Genomic DNA, 27,344 nt, shown 5'->3' on the forward strand with positions numbered 1-27,344 from the left:
TCCATGGCTTGCACATATTTGCATGACTGTTCATCTAACATTTTTGTTTTGGCTGTGTGGCTTGGGCATCTCTGCATGTGCGCTGCATGATTTAAATAGGATGCATTTCGAGTGTTGAATTACTTTTTGCATTTTTCTTTATTTTTAACTTAAGTTTTTTCAGTTTCAGTTTTGCCTTTTACTGTACGAGTCTACATTATATCACACAGTGTATTTGTATGCATTCAAAGTTTCGCTTTCTCAGTATTAAAGATATTGTTTATGTCAACAGTATATCTCCATTGTATATTTGTGTACATTCAGTTATGTGACCTCATTATCATTTCCATGTACAGTGAAGCCCCGTTAGTCCGGACTCCGATAATCCGGATGTCTCGCCTCCCGGGCGATTTCAGCTTGTTACCAATCTATGCCTATATAATTTGCCTCGATAATCCGGAAATTCGGTTTCCGGAACCGGACGGTAAGTAGCTGTCACCAATCAGTAAAATAAACAGTAAATTGCTTCACAGTTCGGACGCTGTAAGTCGTGTTCACGAACCGTAACAACACCTCCCGGCGATATTTACTTAAATAACTGGCTGTTTTCTGATTGGTTAATGTACTTTGACAGACAGATCCGGTCACGTGGACTAAAAGTGATTTTGCTTTACGACAATGCTGCAAGTCACAAGTGTCCTTCGCTAACTTTGCGAAATGTGACCAAATACCACGTCTCATATTCAACCGATGGATGCAGGAATAATTCGGACATTCAAGGCATACTACAATAGATCGCTTGTTAGACATTACCTCACCTGTGCTGAGGAAGGACGTGATCAGACACGTCGGGTCAACATGCGGATGTCACTCGGTAAAATTATTGATGTGATGAATTAGGCTTTACATTAAATGCTTATTTGTTTTATCCAGATTCGTGTCGTTTTTGTAATTCTTAGGGAAGCAACTTGGGTCTTGATTCAGTAGTCCGGACTATTCGCAGTCCGGACGAATTTACTGAGAAACGCAACCGTCCGGATTAACAAGGCTTCACTGTACTTGCTGAGACCAAACTTTGGCAGAACCGAGGCTTGAAAGTCACTGTTTATATTGTTTAGACTTGTAAGAAGAGACTTGAATTTTTTAGTGATCAGGTTCTCAGGTTCTTAACATGGCTCATTGCATGTTAAAGTACCACTGTGAATGGATTGTTCCTCATGTTTTCAGTCACAGGTTTGTCTGGTCCAGTTTTGATTATGTACAGGCCACCCTGATAAACCCAGAATATACTCATAGAAACGAATAGAGGAACACATGAAAGTACAAGTGTGCCTTTATTAATTTCCAGATTTTCACCCACACTGCAATACATACCTTGTGAAGAAACCTGGAAAAGAATAAGGAACACTTGTACTTTCATGTGTTCCTTTAGTCGTGTCCATGAGTATATTCTGGGTTTATCAGGGTGGCCTGTACACAATCAAAACTGGACCAGACAAACCTGTGACTGAAAACATGAAGAACAATCCATTCACAGTGGTACTTTAACATGCAATGAGCCATGTTATAAACGGCTCTGTTAAGGAACATATTCTCATTCACTTAACCTTAACTTCATGAGTAGGCTATCATTTCATGAACCACAAGCATAGATAGAAGTGGGTAATATTTGAAATCTCATGGTATCGATACAGTATTAAAACATGACACAACTAACTTGGTTGTGTCTCCTTGTGTTCCAACCTATATTCTGAAGTTGTAAGGGCGGTGGGGTAGCACAGTGGTTAAGGCGTTCGCTTGTCATGCCAATATCCAGGTTTGATTCAGCTCATGGGCACAATGTGTGAAACCCAATTCTGGTGTCTCCTGCCTTGATATTGTTGGAATATTGCTAAAAGCGGCTTAAACTCACTCATTCACTCACTCACTCACTGACTCTGAAGTCGTGTACTTGATTTATCTCCAGTGGAGAGTACTACCAGGGCAATGGGTCAAGGTCATCCAGTCGTCAAGGTCAGGATGAACAGAAGGCATATGCACGACACAGCTACGATTATGACTATGGATATGACAACTACGGCTATGGATATGACTATGACCCTAACTATGGCTATTACTATGGTGATGGATATCAGCAAGGTCAGTCAAACATGCAATAATGATTGCCACTGTTATATCCATAGCAACCAACTGAGTATCTTAAATGGTATTGTCTCAACATTTACAAAATTTATGTTGTATTTAAAAATGTTTTTTTCATTGTTACGGATCCATGAATTTGAGGAGTCTGTGTTATATAAGATCCCAAGTGCCACCAACTTCATGTAGTAGATAGAGTGTCTGGTTTGAGATGGTTTGATCCACTAACCACATCTCTGACTGCTGATTGGGGCGGTGGGGTAGCCTAGTGGTTAAAGCGTTCGCTCGTCACGCAGAAGGCCCGGGTTCGATTCCCCACATGGGTACAATGTGTGAAGCCCATTTCTGGTGTTCAGACCGTGATTTTGCTGGAATATTGCTCAAAGCGGCGTAAAACCCAACTCACCCACTCATTCACTCTGACTGCTGACTGAGATAGGATGTCACAATGTGTTACCTGGTTGTGTGTACTGAGTATATACATGCCAACCTGACATGGTTAAATAATTGCTGACTGTGGCAGAAGACAACATTCACTTATTCTGCTCATTGTTGAAATTGTTTCATTTTGTTTAACTAATCTATCTTTCAACCTGAAACAGAACCCCCTGGACGTATGACGCCACAGAAGCACACAATACCACATGTCCGGGCTAGTTTTGGTGCCAATGGTCAGCTGATAAAGGTCTTGCCAAATCGTCCTGGTGACGGGCAGCCGGCCACGGTTGAAGTTCATAACCTGGAGGAGACGTTGTCGGACAACACTTCTGGAGAGCAGCTGAGGGAATTCCCTGGACCACTCACAAGGTAGGTGTCTTTGGGGCACTGTCAGTATGCAGGTAGCTTTGGGAACTGTCACCATGTAGGTGTCTTTGGGGCACTGTCTCCATGTAGGTGTCTTTGGGGCACTGTCACAAGGTAAGTGTCTTTGGGGCACTGTCTCAAGGTAGGTGTCTTTGGTTCACTGTCACAAGGTAAGTGTCTTTGGGGCACTGTCTCCATGTAGGTGTCTTTGGGGCACTGTCACAAGGTAGGTGTCTTTGGGGCACTGTCACAAGGTTGGTGTCTTTGGGGCACTGTCTCCATGTAGGTGTCTTTGGTTCACTGTCACCATGTAGGTGTCTTTGAGGGACTGTCACCATGTAGGTGTCTTTGAGGTACTGTCACAAGGTAGGTGTCTTTGTGGTACTGTTACAAGGTAGGTGTCTTTGGGTAGTCACAAGGTAGGTGTCTTTGGGTCACTGTCACAAGGTAGGTGTCTTTGGGTCGCGTCACAAGGTAGGTGTCTGGTTCACTGTCACCATGTAGGTGTCTTTGAGGGACTGTCACCATGTAGGTGTCTTTGGGGCACTGTCACCATGTAGGTGTCTTTGGGGCACTGTCACCATGTAGGTGTCTTTGGGACACTGCCACAAGGTAGGTGTCTTTGGGGCACTGTCACCATGTAGGTGTCTTTGAGGTACTGTCACAAGGTAGGTGTCTTTTTGGTACTGTTACAAGGTAAGTGTCTTTGGGTACTATCGAGAGGTAGGTTTTTTGGGGGCACTGTCACAAGGTAGGTGTCTTTGGGGCACTGTCACTATGTAGGTATCTTTGGGGTACTGACACCAGGTAAGTGTCTTTGGGGTACTGTCACTATGTAGGTATCTTTGGGGTACTGACACCAGGTAGGTATCTTTGGGGTACTGACACCAGGTAGGTGTCTTTGGGGTACTGTCACCATGTAGGTGTCTTTGGGGTACTGTCACCCTGTAGGTGTCTTTGGGGCACTGTCACTACATAGGTATCTTTGGGGTACTGACACCAGGTAGGTGTCTTTGGGGTACTGACACCAGGTAGGTGTCTTTGGGATACTGTCACAAGGTAGGAATTTTTGTCTGTTATGGATGGTGCCACACTCAAGGTAGGTGTCATCAAGGGGTTGACTGGGGCCTGTCACAAGGTAGGTGTCATCAAGGGGCTGGTTGTGGCCGTGGAAGGTGTTGTCAGGGGATTAAGGACAAGCGACATGGTTGTTGTGAGTTGAGGGAAAGGAGGCTCCCTGCTGGGTGCAGTAGGTTTGTTGGTTCCAGGGACATCGGACCATGATGGAGCTATTTTATTGAGGCTCCGCTCAGTTTTTCATTGATTTCTTCCTCCAGAGCCGACACACACAAGAATGATGTTCTGCAGTTCTGTCAGCGGAAGGCCCAGAGCTGTGCAGAGAACATCAGCATGGTGGATCGCGACTCTGCAGTACTCATCTGGAGGCTCCTGGAACTACTCATCAAACAGAATGGGGTGGGTCGCATGTCTGTTGGGATGAATGGTCAGATTTGATATCCAAATTGGAATATCCAATATGTCATGTAGATTAATTGGGATTGATTTGTTATATGTGTTGTCCTGTCTGACATGAAGTTTTGTGATCTTCATCAGTAGAGATACATATTCTCAGTCGATATTCATTTATACATAGCAATACTTTGTGCCTAGTGGTGATATGAAACAACATATTCTCTCTTTAAAAGGACCCATAAAGATCCAGATTAGATTTGATCTTCAGTAACCCATTCTTGTTGTAAGAGGCGACTAACGGGATCGGGTGGTCAGACTCGCTGACTTGGTTGACTGTATCCCGGTTGCGTAGATCGATGCTCATGCTGTTGATGACTGGATTGTCAGGTCCAGACTCGATTGTTTACAGACTGCTGTGATATAGCTGGAATATTGCTGAGTGTGGCATAAAACTAAACTGACTGATTCACTCTTCAAAAGATGTCCTCAACCAACCTCTGACACTTTAGAGTTATTTCCATAACTGACATGGTGTGACAGTGTCCTCGCTCACTTGCTGCTGGAGGGGCATTAGCCGATGACAGTGTTGTAGTGGACTGAGTCATTGTCTTGTACTGTGCTTTACAGTCAATGGTGGACACTGTTCTCACTGACTTGCTGCTGGACGGGCATTAGCCGATGACAGTGTTGTAGTGGACTGACTCATTGTCTTGTACTGTGCTTTACAGTCAATGGTGGACACTGTTCTCGCTGACTTGCTGCTGGACCGGGCATTAGCCGCATGACAGTGTTGTAGAGGACTGACTCATTGTCTTGTACTGTGCTTTACAGTCAATGGTGGACACTGTCCTCACTGACTTGCTGCTGGAGGGGCATTAGCCGATGACAGTGTTGTAGTGGACTGACTCATTGTCTTGTACTGTGCTTTACAGTCAATGGTGGACACTGTCCTCACTGACTTGCTGCTGGAGGGGCATTAGCCGATGACAGTGTTGTAGTGGACTGACTCATTGTCTTGTACTGTGCTTTACAGTCAATGGTGGACACTGTCCTCACTGACTTGCTGCTGGAGGGGCATTAGCCGATGACAGTGTTGTAGTGGACTGACTCATTGTCTTGTACTGTGCTTTACAGTCAATGGTGGACACTGTCCTCACTGACTTGCTGCTGGAGGGGCATTAGACAATGTTGTAGTGACCAACTGTGTTGTATCGCTCTCATACACTGACTCACTGTGTTGTACTGTGTTATACAGTCAATGGAAGGCACTGACACTGCGGATCTGCTGCTGGAGGGTCATAAGCTGACGACAGTGCTGTAGGGTCTGACTGTTGTATTGACTGTGTTATATTGACTCACTCTCATACACTGACTCCCTGTGTTGTACTGTGTTATACAGTCAGTGGTGGGCACTGACATCGCGGGTCTGTTGCTGGAGGGTCATAAGCTGACGACAGTGTTGTAGGGTCTGACTGTTGTATTGACTGTGTTGTATTGACTCACTCTCATAAACTGACTCACTGTGTTGTACTTATTGTACAGTCAGTGGTGGGCACTGACATCGCGAGACCTGCTGCTGGAGGGTCATCAACCAACGTCGATGGAGTACAGCATGATGGGAATGAAGATCACACAGAGCACCGAGGAGCTGGACAAAGTGGGAGAAGATGAGACGGCAGGGGTGAAAGTTACATCCGACAGAACCCAGATCAACCGTGGACGCTCAGTGGAAGAGGTGACCGACAGATTCAGAAATCTATTGTCGTATGGCAGGAAAAAGGTAAGTAGTGTTGTCATGTATGTTTGTTTTTCTTGCAGGAGCAGAATCTTTCCATGATATTTAAACATCATAAATAGGGATAAATATTAAGAATAGCAATATTTATGGATGTCAACTTCTTTATTGTGAATAACACAATGTAACAGAGTGTATCCTTGCTGCTTGAGAAATTCTCCTTGAGAATTCTTATGCATTCCACTTCTAAATGACCTTCAAAGATTTGACATAAATATTATCGTACAATTTTGTGACTAAAATAATAAATAGGTTGTTCATCCATATATTATTATCCTTCCTTACTGCTCCAACTTCTAAATACCTTTCATAGAAGTTAGGTGAGCCAGTGTGCGAAATAGTTCCCAAATTTTGCTAGCCAGTCGGGCTAGCTATACCTGAAAGTTACTAGCCCAAAAAATAATTCACTAGCCCGAAATTTGAATGTAGAAACTAAGCAAAAGATTACAAAAATAAATGACAGTAAGATATTGTTGGCATGACACAGGTTTCATCATGATGCTGCTAATATGATGAACATTTTTATCAGGCCATAATGCTGCATGATTTAAAAGTGTGTTATAACTTAACAAGTCGGAGAGAGTGATACATTTACAAAACAACCCCATGAAAATTCACTAGCCAGTCAGGCAAGTGACTGTGGAGATTTATTGGCCTGACTGGATTTTTACTAGCCACTTGCTAGCGGGCCAGTGGCTATGTCGCTCACTGAGTAGAACATTCCTCATAAATCGTGGTAGTATGGTTGTGAGCAATTGGTATTGTATTTCCAGTAGTATATAAATGCTGTAATGTAACTGGAACGCTGTTCAATGCGATGTTTAACACAACTCAAAATATAGAACATACGATTGCATGTGTATGAATTTGTGTCATGTTCTTGTTCTTGTCCGGTCAGGATGCCCTGGAGTGGGCCACCAAGAACAACCTGTGGGGCCACGCCTTGTTCTTGGCCAGCAAGATGGACACTAGGACCCACGCCAGTGTGATGATCAGGTACTGCCGCCAGGTGTTAACTGATAATTGACTTGTAGTAGGGGCACTCCATGGGGATGGGTCAGAATATGTACCCAACACCCCATTGCTGGTTGTATGAGGTGCCTGAATTGAGCTGCCTGTCAAGATCTGGGTTAGAATTGATCTTCAGCAGTCGATGCTTGTTGTAAGAATCATCTCGCCAGGTCGAATGTTCAAGCTCGCTGACTTGGTTCATGCCCATCACCATACCCTGACTGTGTAGATTCATATACTCATGGAAACAAATAAGGGAACACATGAAAGTACAAGTGTTCCTTTATTCTTTTCCAGGATTCTTCACAAGGTATGTATTGCACTGAGAGTGAAATTCTGGAAATAAATAAAGGAACACTTGTACTTTCGTGTGTTCCCTTATTTGTTTCTATGAGTATATTTATGATCACTGGCTTTTCTGATCCAGACAGGCCAATATAGCTGGAATATTGCTGAGTTGCAGTGTCAGACAACAAACCAAATCAGGGGACATGGTACCAAGCACTAACTTGACTAGTGTTAAACAAACTCTCAAATTTTGAAATCGTTTATTGAAATCATGAGGTATTGTTCAGTTAGGCATATAGAGTATACTAGTGATGGGTTAGTATAACAAGTATTGGTGGTGTATCATTCAAATAATGGTTGTGTGTTGTTTCTGTTTAGATTTGCTAACAGTGCTATGAAGATAAATGACCCCTTGCAGACCCTCTACCAACTCATGTCCGGCAGACAACCTGCAGCTGTCACTGTAAGTAGCTCTTCATATAGTAGCATCTCTGCCCAAGTAGTATTATTGTCTATATATTTTAGTTGTAAGGCAGATCTTTTGAGAATTTCAGCCATTGTGATTAGTTATAAAGTTTCAGAGAATCTTGTCAAAGTGCAACTTTGGATATGAGGGAACTTATTCTCACCCTTCTTGCAGTGTGTGGTGGATGAGCGGTGGGGAGACTGGCGACCCCATCTGGCCATGATCCTGTCCAACAGCTCGAGCAAGCCAGAATTGGACAGGAAGAGCATCGCCACATTGGGAGACACCATGGGTAGGTCTCTACTCCGATAACACAAGTTTTATTGATCATGTGACCCTGACCTTGCTCTCCACCTGACCTGACCATGACCTTATTGGTTACCTTGACTTGACTTTGACCCGACTTTAACAATCACTTTCACTCATGTTGAGGCTAATGTTTATTCAACAAATCAGGATCTGACCATAACTCTATACTCACCATTGATCCTGATGCTGATTTTAACCTTGACCTGACCCTGACTTTGACCTTGACCTGACCCTGACCTCAACTTTGACCTGACCCTGATCTTGACCTTGACCTGACCCTGATCTTGACCTTGATCTGACCCTGATCTTGACCTTGATCTGACCCTGATCTTGACCTTGACCTGACCCTGTTCTTGACCTTGACCTGACCCTGTTCTTGACCTGTCATTGATCATGAAACAGCAGAGGAAATTAGCAAGAGGTTTCCAGTGTGACCCATGATGAGTTACAACTGGTTACAGCCATACTTCAGTGATATGCTCTGTCATGTGTTACAGCTGCTAAGGGTTGCCTTCATGCCAGCCACTTCTGTTACATCATGGCACAGTCAGGATTCGGAACGTACGCAAAGAAAACATCAAAAATAGTGCTTGTTGGATCAAGCCACAAGTAAGTGTGGAAACACTGATGCTGTCAAGCTTGTGTTGTGCTTTACATCTGTTCATTGTATAAGTAATGATCTGCATTTTCTACATTGTGTATGTGGCATGTTTGCTGTAAAGTTTGAGTAAATGTCTGAAATCTGTTTAAGTTATAATCTGACCAAGTCATGTAAGGGTTTGCTACTCCTGTGGAGGGGCAGTGGGGTAGCGTCCGCTCGTCTCGCCGAAGACCCTGGTTTGGGTCCATCTTGAGACAGGCGTCCTTCTTATTAGGGATGATGTGAAGTCGGTGTGAAGTCCGTTACATGGTATTACTGTTCTGAGTGCAGTCAGTTATTTGAGGACTTCAAAACAAGCTGTAGTAAAAATCTTTATTGCATATTGAATTTATTAAGTAAATTCTGAACAGAAATGTTCATGTGTTGTATGGTAGGTTCGGAAGCAGGATATGATAGCAAAGATGACGATGTGTGTAGCATTTGTCTGAAACAAGCCTTGTGTGTTGGCAGCTGGTGTTGGGAGGAGTTTGCCACTAACGAGGCCATCCAGTGCACGGAGATCTACGAGTATGCTCAGTCACTAGGCAACCAGACCTTCCTACTTCCTCATTTCCAGGTAGGCTTCTGTCGAATTTGCGAAGTCTTGTGTGTTGACAGGAGTATCGTGGGTAGACACCATCCTTGACAAGAGTATTGTGTGTAGACAGAAGTATTGACACGATGTCATTTGTTGCAGGTGTACAAGTTCCTGTATGCCAGCAGACTGGCAGAGTTTGGCTTCCTGCAGGAGGTGAGCATCATGCTTTTATTTTGAAAATTCTATCCATCCATCCATCCATCCATCCATCCATCCATCCATCCATCCATCCATCCATCCATCCATCCATCCATCCATCCATCCAATCATCCATCCATCCATCCATCCATCCATCCATCCATCCATCCATCCATCCATCCATCCATCCATCCATCCATCCATCGGATCGTGTCCGTGTGTTGTGGTTAGAGCGTTTGCCCTGAGAGCAGGTCACGGGTTCGATTCCTGGCTGCTTCATAACAAAAGACATTAAAATATGGTACTTGTTGGTCCCTGCCTGGCACTCGGCATTAATGGGTACAGCAAGGACTGGTCGGCTCGGAGTCAGTATAATGTGTCTGAGTGGGGTATTCATGCTTAACTGCGGCATGGTATCTCAGTGAGCTCGTACTATAAAACCAGCTTCAGTCTGGGCTAGTACAAACAGCCGCACCTACACATACACACGCATGCATGTCGTCATATGAGCGAAATATTCTAAAGTGCGACCTTAAACCCCATTTCACCTCACCATCCATCCATCCACCCATCCATCCATTCTACCTGCAATTTTATTTTCACATAAAGGTGTGCTCTTGATTATGTTGGTATTTAAGAATTCGAATTAACAGAGTCTGAGTATGTTTTATCCCAGTGCACCACTCTGTGGGTAACATTCAACAGGAGTTGTTTCCCCTGTGTTGCAGGCCCTGCATTACTGTGAGGTGATCTCCGCCACAGTGCAGTCTGCCCCAGCATACTTCCAGCCAGCTTTTGTCAAGGTGCTGTATGAGGTGAGTGATCTCCCCTTTGTCAGCCAACACCGCTCATGTTCTATAAACACCAACTTTGCCCTGTCTTAGGTATATTTGTTCTACCACTGTATATGTGATGTAAGCTTGTCTTTGTTACAACTTTAAATAATGTACCCTGGTGCAACACCTTTGTTCACAGGCCATATATGCGAACTACATTGCATTTACTAGTTTAGCAGGGTGGTGGGGTAACCTAATGATTAAAGCATTCGCTCGTCACGCCGAAGACCCAGGTTCGATTCCCCACATGGGTACAATGTGTCAAGCCCATTTCTGGTGTCCCCCGCCATGATATTGCTGGAATATTTCTAAAAGTGGCGTAAAACTAAACTCACTCACACTCACTAGTTTAGCTGTTTACAAACTACACTCATATAATATTTTTGGGCTGTTCTGAGTCAACTGATTTCCTGGGTCCCAAGTTTAAGGTTCAATTCATTCATGAGGGAGTTTTACAGTTCATGTAATTCCCTCTCTTGGATAATAATAACACAAAACACTGGAAGATCAACAGAGATTTACCTGGCTGACAGTTGTTTCAAATGTTTTTCCCCTGCAGTTTTCCAATCGCCTGAAGTTCTATGACCCTCAGCGTGTCCACACTGGAGAAGACGAGGACCCGGCCTGGTTGCAGCAACTGCAGAGAGTCTGTCTCGGATACGATGTACGTACTTCACACTCGGTAGTACACTTGAGTAGTTATAGGGTCTGAGATTTGATGTCTGTACATTCAAACATAACATGCTCTCTGGTAGATGTGACATGTACCATGCTCATTGCATACATTCTGGAAGTGGGAGGGTCTGAGATATGATGTCTGTACTTCAAACATAACATGCTCTCTGGTAGATGTGACATGTACCATGCTCATTGCATACATTCTGGAAGTGGGAGGGTCTGAGATATGATGTCTGTACTTCAAACATAACATGCTCTCTGGTAGATGTGACATGTACCATGCTCATTGCATACATTCTGGAAGTGGGAGGGTCTGAGATATGATGTCTGTACTTCAAACATAACATGCTCTCTGGTAGATGTGACATGTACCATGCTCATTGCATACATTCTGGAAGTGGGAGGGTCTGAGATATGATGTTAATACAGGGCTGTTCAAAGTTTCTAAATCCCATTGTCCTGGTCTTACTGTGGCTTCATACACAGCATGGATAGGCTGGAACCTATTTATCTTGTACCCTGCCCTGGGGGCGGTGGGGTAGCCTAGTGGTTAAAGTGTTCGCTCCTCACGCCGAAGATTTGGGTTCAATCCCACATGGGTACAATGCGTAAAGCCCATTTATGGTGTCCCCTGTCGTGATATTGCTGGAATATTGCTAAAAGCGGTGTAAACCCATACTCACTCACTCACTCACTTGTACCCTGCCCTGATATTGCTAAGATTTTCTGTAACATTAAAAATAATCACCAACAAGTAATTATCAAACTTTAGGTTGGATGTTCCCTTACTTGTGTTCTTTGCTGTGTAGGATGGCTCTATCCAGCCTGTGTCGGGAAATGCTACCCCAGCCATGTTTGGGGGTACCACAGCAAGTAGTGAGAGTGGGGACATGTACGGCGGCACAGCGGGTGGAGAGTACCCAGCCACCCAGCAACAGTATAACCAGGATCCAGCCTACCAGCAGTATAGCCAGGACCAGGCCTATCAGCAGTACGGACAGAACCAACAGCAGGCAGAGTACCAGCAAACCCAGCAACAAGCAGAGGGCCAGCATACACAGACGTACACAGCAGAAACACTGGATGGGCAGACGGCGGAGCAGATGCAGCAGGCAACAGAACTACAGAACCAGTCTACAGCTCAGTGGCAGAATCAGTATGGTGAGTGTGGAACTTTTAGTGTCTCTTTCGTTAACATTAGACTCGGTCTTCAGCCATGGGAGGACTTGTATGGTGAGTGGGAATTGTCAGGGTCTGCAGCCGTGGGATGACTAGTATGGTGAGTTTGGAAGCTGTTGGGGTCTTGTTTTGTGAACAACAGACCAACTCTGGAGTGGAGAACTAGTATGGTGAGTGTCGGAACTGTCGAGGTCTCTTTGGCACAATAACAGGATGTACGAGCGATTTGTTATTAGTTTGATACTAGCATGTTTCATATGGCTTCATATGGCGTCTATCTGGAGGTTCTCAAGACAGAATGGATATGTTGCAGGATATATGAAAACATTTTGAGTCTAACAGCCAGAAATTGTACCATACTGTGACTTTGTCTCCTTGTGTCCAGTCTCACTAGCCAGCGTGTTGTTCTGTAGTGAAGAGACATGCTCCCCCATGTGACACAGGTATGTGTGTTCCTGTATTCAGGTTACAACTATGGATATCAAACAGGGGAACAGCAGGCTGGAGCTAATACAGCCAATCAGAACACTGGTTACAATGCTGTACAACAGACTGGAGCTGAGACAGCCAATCAAACCACTGGTTACAACACAGTACAACAGACAGGTGAGATGATTGGAAGAAGCAGATTAGCTATGCGAAATATCAACCAATGGGCTGAGGATGAGATGTCTGACATGCCCAAATAGGGGATATCTGTAATTAGGAGTTTATAAAGGATATCCTTGCCATAACAGGCTTGCAGAGTGATATTTCTTCCTATCAGACTACAGCTTACAATGTGTTGTGTAGTTACAGCCATAGGTTTGGACAGCCAATAATCCAGTTTGCAATGTGTAATGTAGTTTTGGACAGCCAATCATAATTATCCCCCGCAACGCGTTTTAAAATGTCCGTAATGTACATTTTGTCTTTTCCGGATCAGAACTCTAAAAGCATTCAATATTTCTTCACCAAACTTGGCACATACATTGATCTGGTGGTGTACTGGTGCCTTTTGGCAGTTTTGGAATTCTGAATAAAATATTTTTGGCGTTTCCATGGCAACAAGTTTGACTTAGACTGAAATTGGTGGTAGTGCTCTTTTCCGGAGCAGAACTCTAAAAGCATTCAATATTTCTTCACCAAACGTGGCACATAGATAGATCTGGTGGTGTACTGGTGCCTTTTGGTAGTTTTGGAATTCTGATTAAAATATTTTTAGCGTTTCCATGGCAACAAGTTTGACTTAGACTGAAATTGGTGGTTGTGCTCTTTTCCAGAGCAGAACTCTAAAACCGTTTACTATTTCTTCACCAAACGTGGCACATAGATTGGTATGGCAGTGTACTGGTGCCTTTTGGTAGTTTTTGAATTCTGATTAAAATATTTTTGGCGTTTCCATGGCAACAAGTTTGACTTAGACTGAAATTGGTGGTTGTGTTCTTTTCCAGAGCAGAACTCTAAAACCGTTTAGTATTTCTTCACCAAACTTGGCACATAGATTGATCTGGTGGTGTACTGGTGCCTTTTGGTAGTTTTGGAATTCTGAATAAAATATTTTGGCGTTTCCATGGCAACAAGTTTGACTGAGACTGAAATTGGTGATAGTGCTCCTTTCAATGCTCTCCTTCCACTTTTCTATATACACACCTAAATATTTGACATAATCAAAACTCATAGACATAATCATGAAGAGTATTTTGCCATTGCGGGGGATATTGATGACTTTGTCTTCTTGTTCATCTTGCAATGTGTAGTGTAGTTTTGCCAGCCAATCTTTATTCAACTTGCATTGTGTAGTGTAGTTTTTGACAGCCATTCATTATTCAGCTTGCAATGTGTGATGAAGTAATTTCAGACAGCCAAAGAGAATGGTGTGTTTTGTGACTGCAGATGGCCAGACCAGCCAGGTTTACGGTGGCCAGGGCTACAACCAGCAGTATAACCAGGGGTACGGTCAGGACTACACAGGGTCCGACCGCCTGGCGTCACAGCGGGGCAGTGTTGTCTCCTCACACAGCGTCGACACAGAGGGGGATCACACTGATGGGGGACAGGATATGACTGCTGCTCCCTCCTCGTCCTTTGACTACTTCGGTGCGGCCACACAGGTAGGTGTTGTTGTCTGCAGGCCTATAATTAATAGCATCTGGCTTGCTACCCACTGTACCTGTGCATGATGTGATTTAAGTTAGATGCCTGCTGGTTGGCTGGTTGGCAGGTTTGTTGTTTAATGCCATGCTCAGCAGTATTCCAGCTAAATGGTGGTGGTCTGTAACTAATCGAGTCTGCACTGGACAAGCCAGTGATCAACATCATGAGCATCAATCTACACAATTGGGATAAGATAACATCTGTCAACCAAGTCAGTGAGCCTGACCACTCAATCCTGTTAGTCGCCTCTTATGACAAGCATGGGTTGCTGAAAACCAATTCTAACCCGGATCTTCACGGGTCCCTAGATTGGTGAACAGGGACAAGGAATCTCTCAATAAACCACCTCACTGTCATCTTAATGCCACATTAGCATCACTTTGTCATGCCCGAAACCCATGAATCGGATTCTAATCCCAGGTTTTCCCAGTCTTGTGACATTTCTTACAAGAAAGAATTAAATCACCTTCCTATTCCAGACTAAGATTGTGGCTCCTCCGTCACGGTTCCGCACAACGTCGACTAGTAGTTCCACGGGTGGTGGCCGGCAGCGCACAGTGTCTGAGAGCAGTACAGGCAGTGTGAAGGCAGCGTCATCGTCCATGAAGAAGTCGGCAACTGACAGCAATGTCAAGAAGAACACTACGTTGCCGTCTAAGAAGGAAGAAGTGAGTTAACTGATACTGTCAAGTCACATGTGAAGACCTCACTTCACTCTATTGTTTGTTTCTTGTTTTACACTGCTGCCAGCAATATTCCTGCTTACATAACGGCAATCTGTAAGTAAATGAGTCTAAACCAGAATATCCAGTGAGTGACATCATGAGCATCAATCTATGCAATTGGGAAACAATAAAGAAGTCAACAAGTCTGACAACAGTTGATATTGATATTGCAATTCCATGGCAAGATATTTTTAGAAAATATAGAAGATGTACAAAAGATACTAAATTGATTGACTTCCAGTTTAAATTTATCCACAATATTGTCTACACAAAGAAAGAATTATTGAGAATGAAATTAGTAGATGATGAACTTTACTCATTTTGTAATTTAATGTCAGAAAATTTGATACATGTTTATTGGGAATGTGAGTGTGTGAAAACGTTCTGGTTGAAACTGAAAGAATATATTGAAGATAAATCATCAGAAAATTTTACCCTGACAAAATATACAGTCTTAATTGGCGGAAATAATAACTACCTTATGAATTACATACTTCTTGCCAGTAAAAAATATATCCATATATCAAGTATTAAAAAAAATAAGTTATCACTGGATACATTTGTAAAAATATTGAGTGATATTTTCAAGACAGAAAAGTTTATTGCCAGTAAGAATCAAAACATATTACAATTTGACAGAAAATGGTCATCTCTGAAGATTCCAATATGTGTAATGCCAACCCATATGAATTTCTGTTTTATGGTGTACAAGTGTTGTTGCATCATGTACTTTGTATATTTGTATCTACTGATTTTGAATGAATAAAAAAAAAAAAGAAAAAAAAAAAGGAAGTCCAACAGTGAGACCCCGGATACCTGAAACCCAGATATCTGGAATCCTCGCCTTTCGGTCAATTTTCATAAAAAAAAGGCCTCTTATGTTATAAAAGTGACTGTCTATAACGGATATGCGGTTTCCGTTTCTGGACAGTAAATTTTACAAATTAACTGGCTAAATCAACACCAAATTGGCTCACTTATCGCTTTGATCTTCCACTGACCATGTGAAGTGAAGCGAGAGTGTCCCATGTGAGACAAGGTCTGCTAATCCAGATTAATGACCGATCAGCAGGATATTGGTGGTGATTAGAAGGCCTATCTGACACCAAGTGAATTGTAATTGGCAAATCAAAATGACCACGCTGTTTGGGAAGTGATTTTAAACCAGAAGTGTATGCTCGCTACAGTTTCAACACCAAAGCCTGGATGACATAAATCCAGATATCCAGATATCCAGATATTCAGTTATCCAGATGAAAAAAGGAATGTGTCCAGGTATCCGGGGTCTCACTGTATATAACTAACATAGGTTGCTAGGTACGTACAGTCTTACCCAGGATCACCATTTGTAGGAGCATAATGATTACAGTGTAGGATGACCATCATCTTGATCAACTGCAGATGACGGACAATAATATGCAAATGAACATATGTTGAGCACTGATGTATATGGTTGGAACTGTTTGTCTTTAAATAGATGAAACATTGTCATGTTTCTGTTACAGTCAAAAAAGAGTGGCAAAGGATGGTTTGGTGGTTGGTTCAATAAACCCAAAAATAAAGATATGCACTTGCCGAAGGATGACAAGCCAGCGGTAAGTTGTCTCATATATTTGAGTTTATGTCAAATGGTTGAGAGTATCTCGCATGGTTGAGTGTTTGTCACGTGGCTGAATAAATGTCACATGGCTGAGAGTATGTATGTCACATGGTTGAGTGTATGTATGTCACATGGTTGAGTGTATGTATGTCACATGGTTGAGTGCATGTATGTCATGTATGTCACATGATTGAGTATGTATGTCACATGGTTGAGTGTATGTATGTCACATGGTTGAGTGTATGTATGTCACATGGTTGAGTGTATGTATGTCACATGATTGAGTGTATGTATGTCACATGATTGAGTGTATGTATGTCACATGATTGAGTGTATGCATGTCACATGATTGAGTGTATGTATGTCACATGGTTGAGTGTATGTATGTCACATGATTGAGTGTATGTATGTCACATGATTGAGTGTATGTATGTCACATGATTGAGTGTATGTATGTCACATGATTGAGTGTATGTATGTCACATGGTTGAGTGTATGTATGTCACATGGTTGAGTGTATGTATGTCACATGATTGAGTGTATGTATGTCACATGATTGAGTGTATGTATGTCACATGGTTGAGTGTATGTATGTCACATGGTTGAGTGTATGTATGTCACATGATTGAGTGTATGTATGTCACATAGTTGAGTGTATGTATGTCACATGGTTGAGTGTATGTATGTCACATGGTTGAGTGTATATGTCACATGGTTGAGTGTATGTATGTCACATGGTTGAGTGTATGTCACATGGTTGAGTGTATATATGTCACATGGTTGAGTGTATGTCACATGGTTGAGTGTATGTCACATGGTTGAGTGTATGTCACATGATTGAGTGTATGTATGTCACACATGGTTGAGTGTGTATGTCACATGGTTGAGTGTATGTATGTCACATGGTTGAGTGTATGTATGTCACATGGTTGAGTGTATGTATGTCACATGGTTGGAGTGTATGTATGTCACATGGTTGAGTGTATGTCACATGGTTGAGTGTATGTCACATGGTTGAGTGTATGTATGTCACATGGTTGAGTGTATATATGTCACATGGTTGAGTGTGTATGTCACATGGTTGAGTGTATGTATGTCACATGGTTGAGTGTATGTCACATGATTGAGTATGTATGTCACATGGTTGAGTGTATGTATGTCACATGGTTGAGTGTATGTCACATGGTTGAGTGTATGTATGTCACATGGTTGAGTGTATATATGTCACATGGTTGAGTGTATGTATGTCACATGGTTGAGTGTATATATGTCACATGGTTGAGTGTATATATGTCACATGGTTGGGTGTATGTCACATGGTTGGGTGTATGTCACATGGTTGAGTGTATATGTTCACATGGTTGAGTGTATGGCATATATGTCACATGGTTGAGTGTATGTCACATGGTTGAGTGTATATATGTCACATGGTTGAGTGTGTATGTCACATGGTTATGTATGTCACATGGTTGAGTGTATATACATGTTGACAGTATGTTGGTTGAGTGTATATATATGTCACATGGTTGAGTGTATATATGTCACATGGTTGAGTGTATATATGTCACATAGTTGAGTGTATGTCACATGGTTGAGTGTATGTCACATGGTTGAGTGTATACATGGTTGAGTGTATATATGTCACATGGTTGAGTGTATATATGTCACATGGTTGAGTGTATATATGTCACATGGTTGAGTATATATGTCACATGCTTGAGTGTATGTTACATGGTTGAGTGTATCTATGTCACATAGTTGAGTGTATGTCACATGGTTGAAAGTCACATGGTTGATTGTATGTATGTCACATAGTTGAGTGTATGTCACATGGTTGAGTGTATGCATTTACTGTCAAAACGGTTGGGCACATAGGAGGACATTTCACCCATCCCAACAGAGAAGTTCCCATCCATTAGATGGTATGGAGGCAGGTATTGGAGACATTGTGTTCAATGACAAAAATGTGACCGTGTGTTCGCAGATTGTTTGGGATTCGGTCAACAAGAAGTGGGTTAACACAGATGGTGATGCAGAAGAAGAGAAGCCAGCTCTCCCACCCCCCAAAGACACTGAGTTGATGGGTAGGTACATGTGCTGTTTGTTGGATGTGTGGGTATGTTATGTGTGAGTGAGTGAGTGAGTGATTGAGTGAGTTTTATGCCACTTTTAGCAATGTTCCAGCAATATCACAGTTGGGGACACCAGAAATGGGCTTCACACATTGTACCCATGTGGGGAATCAAACCCATGTCTTCGAGTGAAAAGCGAATGCTTAACCACTAGGCTACCCCATCGCCCCATGTTGCGTGTGAATGGGCATGGGTTGGTCAGATGATGTGTGGATTTGCGAAGGGATTCTGAATTAATGGGTGGTACCATATTATAGGGAGGGTGTGAATGGGCCAAGTATGTCCATGAAGACACGGAAGAAGACTTTCCTTTTCCACAGTGACACAATAATGTAGCAAAATGTACCTTGGGGTCATTTTGTAAATATATAACTCTCTCTGACTTGTTATGTTACAGTACACTTTTAAATCCTGTAAGATTATGGCCTGATAAAATGTTAATCACATTAGCAGCTTAGTTTCTACATTCAAATTTCGGGCTAGTGAATTATTTTGTTGACTAGTAGCTAGCAAAATTTGGAATCTATTAACTGTGTATATGCACTGGAGAAACCCATGCTGACACATGTCTCTCTGCTGTAGGCAACTCTACTGGCCCATCTGCCGCTCCTGCCACTGCCCTCTCTGCAGCAGGGTCGACATCAGCTGGTGCCCCACCCTCTGGCAACCGCTTCTCTCGCAACAAAGGACGAGGTAAGGCCAGTAGTTTATGCAGAGTTTAGTAACCATGGTTCTAGTGTTGCACTTCATTCAGTTACCATGGCTGCAGTGTACAGTTCAACCTTGTATTGTCTCATACAGTATTGTACAGTCATCAGTTGCCATAGCTACAGTGTTGTTGTTGTTGTTGTTGTTGTTGTCACAGAACAACATTCATAAGTTCGTAGAGCTGTCATTGTCTACAGTGTGGCCCAGAATGCTACGTTGTTAAGTATGAGGAGAACATTCTCACAAATAACACATTAACACATTATGCTCCTTGAAAACATTTGCCATATAATTTTTTGTATTGTTTTGCCAGCAGTTGTACTACTATTTGAAAGTTTCAGCTTAAACTTAAGGTTTAAGAATTCAGCCATTTTGATGTATCATCACCCATGGCATTCTAACTGTGACCATACATCTGGACATTATCTATCCGTAATGCCTACTTGGTATAATCAGTCACGTGTATGCATTGCCTTACTTCTTGATGTTTTGTGTCATCTGAGATAAACAGTCACTGATTGCCCTACTAAAGCCTGTCTCATTAATGGAACTGACAGCTCTATAAAGTTCCAAAGTTAACACAGTAATGACAGCCTACAGAAGGCACGTCTCATTAACCCACAACTGTCAGCTTGCATGGGCATGTCTCAGTAACACAGGGCTGACAGCCTACAGAAGGCATGTCTGATTAACCCACAACTGTCAGCTTCCTATAGGCATGTCTCAGTAACACAGGGCTGACAGCCTACAGAAGGCACGTCTGATTAACCCACAACTGTCAGCTTCCTATAGGCATGTCTCATTAACACAGTACTGACAGCCTACAGAAGGCACATCTCATTTACCTACAACTGACAGCTTCGAGTAGGCATGCCTCATTAACATAGTACTGACAGCCCAACAAAAGCATGACTGATTCACACATTACTAACAGGCTACAGTAGCCATATTTACTTTTTACATTACTGACAGCCCAGTGTGCATGTCTGATTAAGAGATTACTGACAGCCTACTGTAGGCATATCTATTTAAAACAATACTGGCAAGTCAACAGTTGTCTCTTTAACACAGTACTAACTTCTACGCTTATTGTTTTGTCATCAGGTGATCTAGGTAAGTTGACACCCAGATGTTGACAATGCTGGTCCAATCACGTTTTTATGGGCTGAGTTAGGGTTTGGAGGACTAGTGCATTTGCACATTTGCTGGTATAGAAGTATTTCTGCATGTACTCGATTTGTAAAGGTTTTTTAAAAATACACAAACTTCACAAGACATTTGGTCATTTTTCTTTAATGTACATGATGTAAGTATGAAAACATATAAGAAGACAAAGAGTATTTGTTCACTGTTCATGGCCAATTTAGATCCATATATTGCAGATCGTTCAGAAAAAATGCCAACCTTAATTTTTAAAAGATTGTTCTTAAAACAGCAAAATAGTTTACTAGAGATATCAAATTTGTTCCTTTTGTGGAAAAAGAACAGTGACAACAAACTATCAGTGGTCTACTGGCATGAATCTACTGTCAATGGGTAACACTCACTAGTCTACAGTCCAACATTATCCAACCCTACTGGTCCGTGTAGATGGGACTTGGGGTGGTGGGCATGGTGAAAGTTCTCCTTCTCTGACTGATCTCTGTAGAAAGGACCTGGATGGGTGGGCCTGGTGTTAGTCCTGCCTCTTCTCTCTTGCTGATATCTGTAGTTTAGACCTGGATGGGTTGGTCTGGTGTTATTTTTCTTACTTCTTTCTAGATAGCTACTCCTTTCTTCTGTTTGTTGTACTCACATGCTCTAACATTGTAGACAACATACTCCTTTACCCGTGCCTACCAGTGCCGGGTGTCTCCAAAGTCTCATTGGAGATGTGGTTCTGTATGAAGGTTAAAATATGGTACTTGTTGGTCCCTGCCTGGCGTTCGGCTTACATGGGTAAAACAAGAACTGGTCGGCTTGGAGTCAGTATAATGTGTCTGAGTGGGATATTCATGCTTCACTGCGGCATGGCATCTCAGTGGGCTAGCACTAATAAACCAGCTCTAGTCTGGGCTATTACAAGCAGCCGCACATACACATACACACGCATGCACGTCGTCATATGGGTGAAATATTCTTAAGTGCGATGTTAAGCCTCCTTTCACTCACCTCCTGTGTCACCCTGATTAGAAGAGAAACATATCACCTGTTGCTTGTATTAGAAGGTGACATACTTAGATTAAGCGGGCAGTGACTGTGACCTGACTGACTGCTGTCATCATACGCCGATGCTGTGGGTCCTTTCACATGGTTCCAGTCACTGGTTTGTCTGGTCCAAACTTTATTGTGTGGACTGTGGAGATGTAGCTGGAACAGTGCTGGCATTTGCTCACTCTTCTCCCTGTCATGTGTAGTTTGTTATAAAGCAGTGATTCACAGAAGCACCAATGCATCGTGATACCTGTATGATATGTAAGGTGATGTTTTCAAGAAACAGTAATTGCATACAACAGAAAGGAACATTTCAATGGATTCATAATGATTTGATTGTACTTTTTACAACAGATAAGAAAAGAGAACTCAATTTCAGCTCAAGATTTTCACAAATATAACCACACTTTTATACGTCAGCTAGCTGTTGTCATGTGTTACCTCCTCCTGCTCCAGGTGCCCGGAACCAGTACGTGGATGTCCTGAGCAGCAAGACGACGCCAGCAGCATCTGTACCAAGCACCTTGTTCAATGTGATGCCACCAACAGCGACGGCCCCGAACACATCAGCACAGATCTTCAACCCTATGGGCAGTGGTAAGTGTCAGCTGGTTAGGAGGACTTAGCAGAGGCTGGGTTGTATTCAGGGGTCCACTGGGCCTATTGTGGGGAGTTTCAGCTTTTGGGTATCCCCATGTTGAAAATGGGGGATGCAAACCAACCACTGTGATATTGTTTATACGTTGAGGTTCGCGACGTGTGCAGAATTCACTGAATTCATATACTCATGGAAAGAAATAAAGGAGCACATGAAAGATCTGTTCCTTTATGCTCTTCGAGCTTTTCGCCCACAGTAATATACAAAGCAGGTGAAGAAACCTGGAAAAGAATATAGGAACACTTTTGCTTTCATGTGTTCCCTTATTTGTTTCCATGAGTATATTACTCTGTTTCTAGATATTCTGTTTAAAGATGGGGATTCTAGTATTGAAACATGTATGATTTTTCATCCAATAGGAATCTAAATGCCCAATTTATCATGTATTTAAGACACACTTTTTGTGTCTTTTGAAACTTTGTCTTCTATCATAGAGGGCTTTGCTTCCTGTGGAACAGTTATAAGCAGAAGCATCAGTTTCTGTGTGTAATAATAGTATCTTGTGTATTTTTGTATTGGCAATTAATCTCTGGTTCTTTTTGGGATACATTTATGATTTACTACTTGCTGTTGTGACTGTTCCCTCTTTTTGCCATCCTAATATCAATAAATGGTTTGAAACACTTTTGGATGGTGATTGGTTGGTTTGTTGTTTAATGCCGCACTCAGCAATATTCCAGCTATACGGCGGCTATCTGTAAATATTTGAGTCTGGACCACACAATCCAGTGAACAACATCATTAGAAAGTGTGTTTTACGCAATTGGGATATGACATTTGTCAACAAGCCTGACCACCCGAGACCGCCTCCGTGGTGTAGTGGTGAGAGCTTCTGCCCAGAGAGCGGAAGGTCGCGGGTTCGATCCCCGACCGCGTCATACCAAAAGATGTTAAAATATGGTACTTGTTGGTCCCTGCCTGGCACTCGGCATTAAAGGGTACAATAAGGACTGGTCAGCTCAGAGTCAGTATAATGTGTCTGAGTGGGGTATTCATGCTTCACTGCGGCATGGTATCTCAGTGGGCTAGCACTATAAAACCAGGTTATGTCTGGGCTAGTACAAGCACCGCACATACACATATACACATGCATGCACGCGTCGTCATATGAGCCAAATATTCTCAAGCAGGCGAAATATTCTCAAGCCCGACGTCTTCGAAACCATAATTTCATCTCACCTCACCTCACCTGACCATAAAAGGCGATCCTTTAGTCGCCTCTTAACGGGACGACAAGCATGGGTTACTGAAGATTGTCTGGTCCAGACTCGATTAAATTCTTACCCAGATATTCACTGGTTAGAAAAACCAGTGATATGACTGGGAGACTGTATATCACATCAGCTTCAGGTTCACCTGCTTTAATGATATGTTTCTTCTCCAGGGTCAACTGAATCTAGTCAACCAGCAGCGCCAGCTGGTGGTGAGAGTGGCCAGAACAATCTGCTGGAGCCTCCATCAGGGGAGGTAAGTCTGTCACAGTTTGGCTTCTTGTTGGTTAGTTCTTTAACTCTAGTTACAACTGATTCTGCATGTGTTATGGATGTGTTTCCTTTGACACAATGCAGGATGTTTGAATCTGAGGCCTGTATTACTGCTACAGTTATGTTTGTCAAGGTTGAACACAACCTGGACTACAACCTTGGCGTCTAGGTCCTGGTGTTGCTGGACATGCACCTCAGGGCTGACCACAGCCTTGAACACAACCTTGACTGCAACCCTGATGTGTGGTTCCTGGCCCTGGAGTGTTGGACATGCACCTTTGGGTTTAACATAGCCTTGAACACAGTACTGAACACAGCCTTGGGGTCGGACACCTGTTGACTTGTGGTTTCTCCTATAGTGTGTTGTACTCACACCTCAGGGTCGGACACCTGTTGACTTGTGATTCCTCCTATAGTGTGTTGTACTCACACCTCAGGGTTGTACACCTGTTGACTTGTGATTCCTCCTATAGTGTGTTGTACTCACACCTCAGGGTTGTACACCTGTTGACTTGTGATTCCTCCTATAGTGTGTTGTACTCACACCTCAGGGTTGTACACCTGTTGACTTGTGATTCCTACCTGTAGTGGCTGTGTCTAAGGGTTCAGTGACTGGTTGAGGTTGTTGTCACACCTCAGGGTTGTAAGGACATGGACACACCTGTGAAGTGTAAATCATAACAGATCACAGAACCCTTTGTTATCTCGAATATGTTACATGAGAATTTTATTGCCATGGTTGATGGGTATTAACAGAACATTGTACTCTTTGTCTTGATGAATTGCCATGCTGGCAAAAGTAGAATTCTCTGTTATATGTGATATGACTGTGTGCCTTTAGAGTGCTGTAATATTGCTGAGGAGGCACAACACTGCAATCATTCAGCCACTCATATCTATGATATGTTGACATCTTGTACAGCCACACCCTGTTTCCAAGTACTCTCTCTGTATTGCATTAATGGGTACAACAAGGACTGGTCGGCTCAGAGTCAGTATAATGTGTCTGAGTGGGGTATTCATGCTTCACTGCGACATGGTATCTCAGTGGGCTAGCACTATAAAACCAGCTTCAGTCTGGGCTAGTACAAGCAGCCACACATACACATACACATGCGCATGCACGTCGTCATATAAGCGAAATATTCTCAAGCACGCCGTTAAACCCAATTTCCAAGTACTCTCTCTGTATTGTGGCAACTTATTCCATTGTTCCTTCCTGCAGCCACAGCAGCAGCTATACAACAACAGTTATAGCGTCACCGACAGTCAAGTAATTGCTGACTTTTCCCTTGTAGAACACTTTATTTCTTAGATTTTCCCAATCTGTGATGGTCTTTAGTGAGTTGTCTACCTCAGCAACCTCCAAAACCAGCAGTGCAGGGCCCATTCGGTTTCCCTATCCTTACGAAGCATATATATAGGCACAGTCTGCTGCCCCAACCCATAACCAGCACTTTAGGTTCTGGTCTGTTCCACCCAATCCTTACTTTACACTGCAGTGCCAAGTCTGTTGCCCAACCAAAAGCCCAACTCCACAGGTCACAAACTGTTGCCCCTCCTGAAACCAACACTACAGGTCCCAATCTGTTGCTCCTCCTGAATCCAAGACAGGCCTCAATCTGTTGTCTCCTCCTAATCCCACAACGACAGGCCTCAATCTGTTGTCTCCTCCTAATCCCACAACGACAGGCCTCAATCTGTTGTCTCCTCCTAATCCCACAACTACAGGCCTCAATCTGTTGTTGTCAATCTGATGTCTCTCCTCCTAATCCCACAACTACAGGCCTCAATCTGATGTCTCCTCCTAATCCAACAACCAGGCCTCAATCTGTTGTCTCCTAATCCCACAACTAGAGGTTCCAATCAGGCTCCACCCCCACACTACAGGCCTCAATCTGATTGACCCCAGTCACCCAACAATACAGGCACCAGTATCTTGTCCCACTAATCCAAACCAAGCTCCACAAGCTCCACAATCCTAATCCTTTACAAGCCACTGTGAGGTGACCGTGAACTACAGGCCCAAATCTGATGTCTCATCCTAATACCACAACTACAGGCCCCAATCTGTTGTCTCCTCCTAAGCCAACAACCAGCAATACAGGCCTCAATCTGTTGTCTCCTCCTAATCCAACAACTACAGGCCCCAATCTGTTGTCTCCTCCTAATCCAACAACTACAGGCCTCAATCTGTTGTCTCCTCCTAATCCAACAACTACAGGCCCCAATCTGTTGTCTCCTCCTAATCCAACAAATACAGGTCCCAATCTGTTGTCTCCTCCTAATCCAACAACTACAGGCCTCAATCTGTTGTCTCCTCTAATCCTACAGGCCTCAATCTGATGTCTCCTCCTAATCCAACAACTACAGGCCCCAATCTGTTGTCTCCTCCTAATCCAACAAATACAGGTCCCAATCTGTTGTCTCCTCCTAATCCAACAAATACAGGTCCCAATCTGTTGTCTCCTCCTAATCCAACAACTACAGGCCCCAATCTGTTGTCTCATCCTAATCCCACAACTACAGGCCCCAATCTGTTGTCTCCTCCCAATCACACAACTACAGGCCCCAACCCGTTGTTGTCTCCTAATCCCAAAACTACAGGTCCCAATCAGGCTCCACCCCACACTGATCATTACCGGACCCCAGTCACCCAACAATACAGGCACCAGTATCTTGTCCCGCCCCAAACCAAGCTCCACAAGCTCTACAAGCTCCAGCCTAATCCTTTACAAGCCACTGTGAGGTGACCGTGAGCCCCTTGAATATCTTGTCGGTATTGTTTCTAGATGTTTGAGTTTTCAGATTGGTTGTTGTTATCTCAAAATAGACATTAAGTTAGTTCATTTAACTCTGTTTCTTTATTCTGTACGTAAGAGCAAGGTAGATGTCATTGTCATTTTCATTTTCATCCATTTTCATCTTGTGTTGTGTTTTTTACTTGTGTGGGTTTCATCAGCTAAGAAGGTGCATCTGGCAGCTGTCACCTCACACAACTCGATGTCATTGTTTATCATTGTTATGTAATAAGATCAGTGTGTATTGGGTACGTCATTGAGATCAGTGTGTATTGGGTACATAATTGAGATCAGTGTATATTGGGTACATCATTGAGATCAGTGTGTATTGGGCACATAATTGAGGTCAGTATGTATTGGGGCACATTGAGATCATTGGTGTATTGGGGCTGCACATCATTGGGCACATCATTGAGATCATTGTATTGGGGCACATAATTGAGATCAGTATGTATTGGGGCACATCATTGAGATCAGTGTGTATTGGGTACATCATTGAGATAATTGTGTATTGGGGGCACATCATTGAGATCAGTGTGTATTGGGGCACATCATTGAGATCAGTGTGTATTGG

The 27,344-nt window shown here is 43.0% G+C and overlaps 1 protein-coding gene across 1 annotated transcript in view; it reads left to right on the forward strand.

The window, feature by feature from the left end:
- The window catches only part of LOC124275829 (protein transport protein Sec16A-like), a 41,770-nt gene that overhangs the window by 5,325 nt on the left and 9,101 nt on the right, over window positions 1–27,344 (forward strand). The window contains exons 5-27 of the mRNA XM_046711509.1: window positions 1,946–2,118; window positions 2,721–2,925; window positions 4,260–4,398; window positions 5,795–5,819; window positions 5,964–6,175; window positions 7,089–7,186; window positions 7,868–7,952; window positions 8,130–8,247; window positions 8,762–8,873; window positions 9,376–9,481; window positions 9,602–9,655; window positions 10,369–10,455; window positions 11,036–11,140; window positions 11,964–12,315; window positions 12,799–12,939; window positions 14,209–14,426; window positions 14,949–15,137; window positions 16,700–16,789; window positions 18,779–18,878; window positions 19,509–19,619; window positions 20,739–20,747; window positions 22,284–22,424; window positions 23,870–23,952. Of these exons, the coding sequence (XP_046567465.1) occupies window positions 1,946–2,118; window positions 2,721–2,925; window positions 4,260–4,398; window positions 5,795–5,819; window positions 5,964–6,175; window positions 7,089–7,186; window positions 7,868–7,952; window positions 8,130–8,247; window positions 8,762–8,873; window positions 9,376–9,481; window positions 9,602–9,655; window positions 10,369–10,455; window positions 11,036–11,140; window positions 11,964–12,315; window positions 12,799–12,939; window positions 14,209–14,426; window positions 14,949–15,137; window positions 16,700–16,789; window positions 18,779–18,878; window positions 19,509–19,619; window positions 20,739–20,747; window positions 22,284–22,424; window positions 23,870–23,952 (2,953 nt within the window). The remainder of the gene's footprint in view (window positions 1–1,945; window positions 2,119–2,720; window positions 2,926–4,259; window positions 4,399–5,794; window positions 5,820–5,963; window positions 6,176–7,088; window positions 7,187–7,867; window positions 7,953–8,129; window positions 8,248–8,761; window positions 8,874–9,375; window positions 9,482–9,601; window positions 9,656–10,368; window positions 10,456–11,035; window positions 11,141–11,963; window positions 12,316–12,798; window positions 12,940–14,208; window positions 14,427–14,948; window positions 15,138–16,699; window positions 16,790–18,778; window positions 18,879–19,508; window positions 19,620–20,738; window positions 20,748–22,283; window positions 22,425–23,869; window positions 23,953–27,344) is intronic.

Source organism: Haliotis rubra, unplaced genomic scaffold (genome assembly GCF_003918875.1).
Source record: "Haliotis rubra isolate DU_JTF1 unplaced genomic scaffold, ASM391887v1 Scf203, whole genome shotgun sequence".
Taxonomy (NCBI): domain Eukaryota; kingdom Metazoa; phylum Mollusca; class Gastropoda; order Lepetellida; family Haliotidae; genus Haliotis; species Haliotis rubra.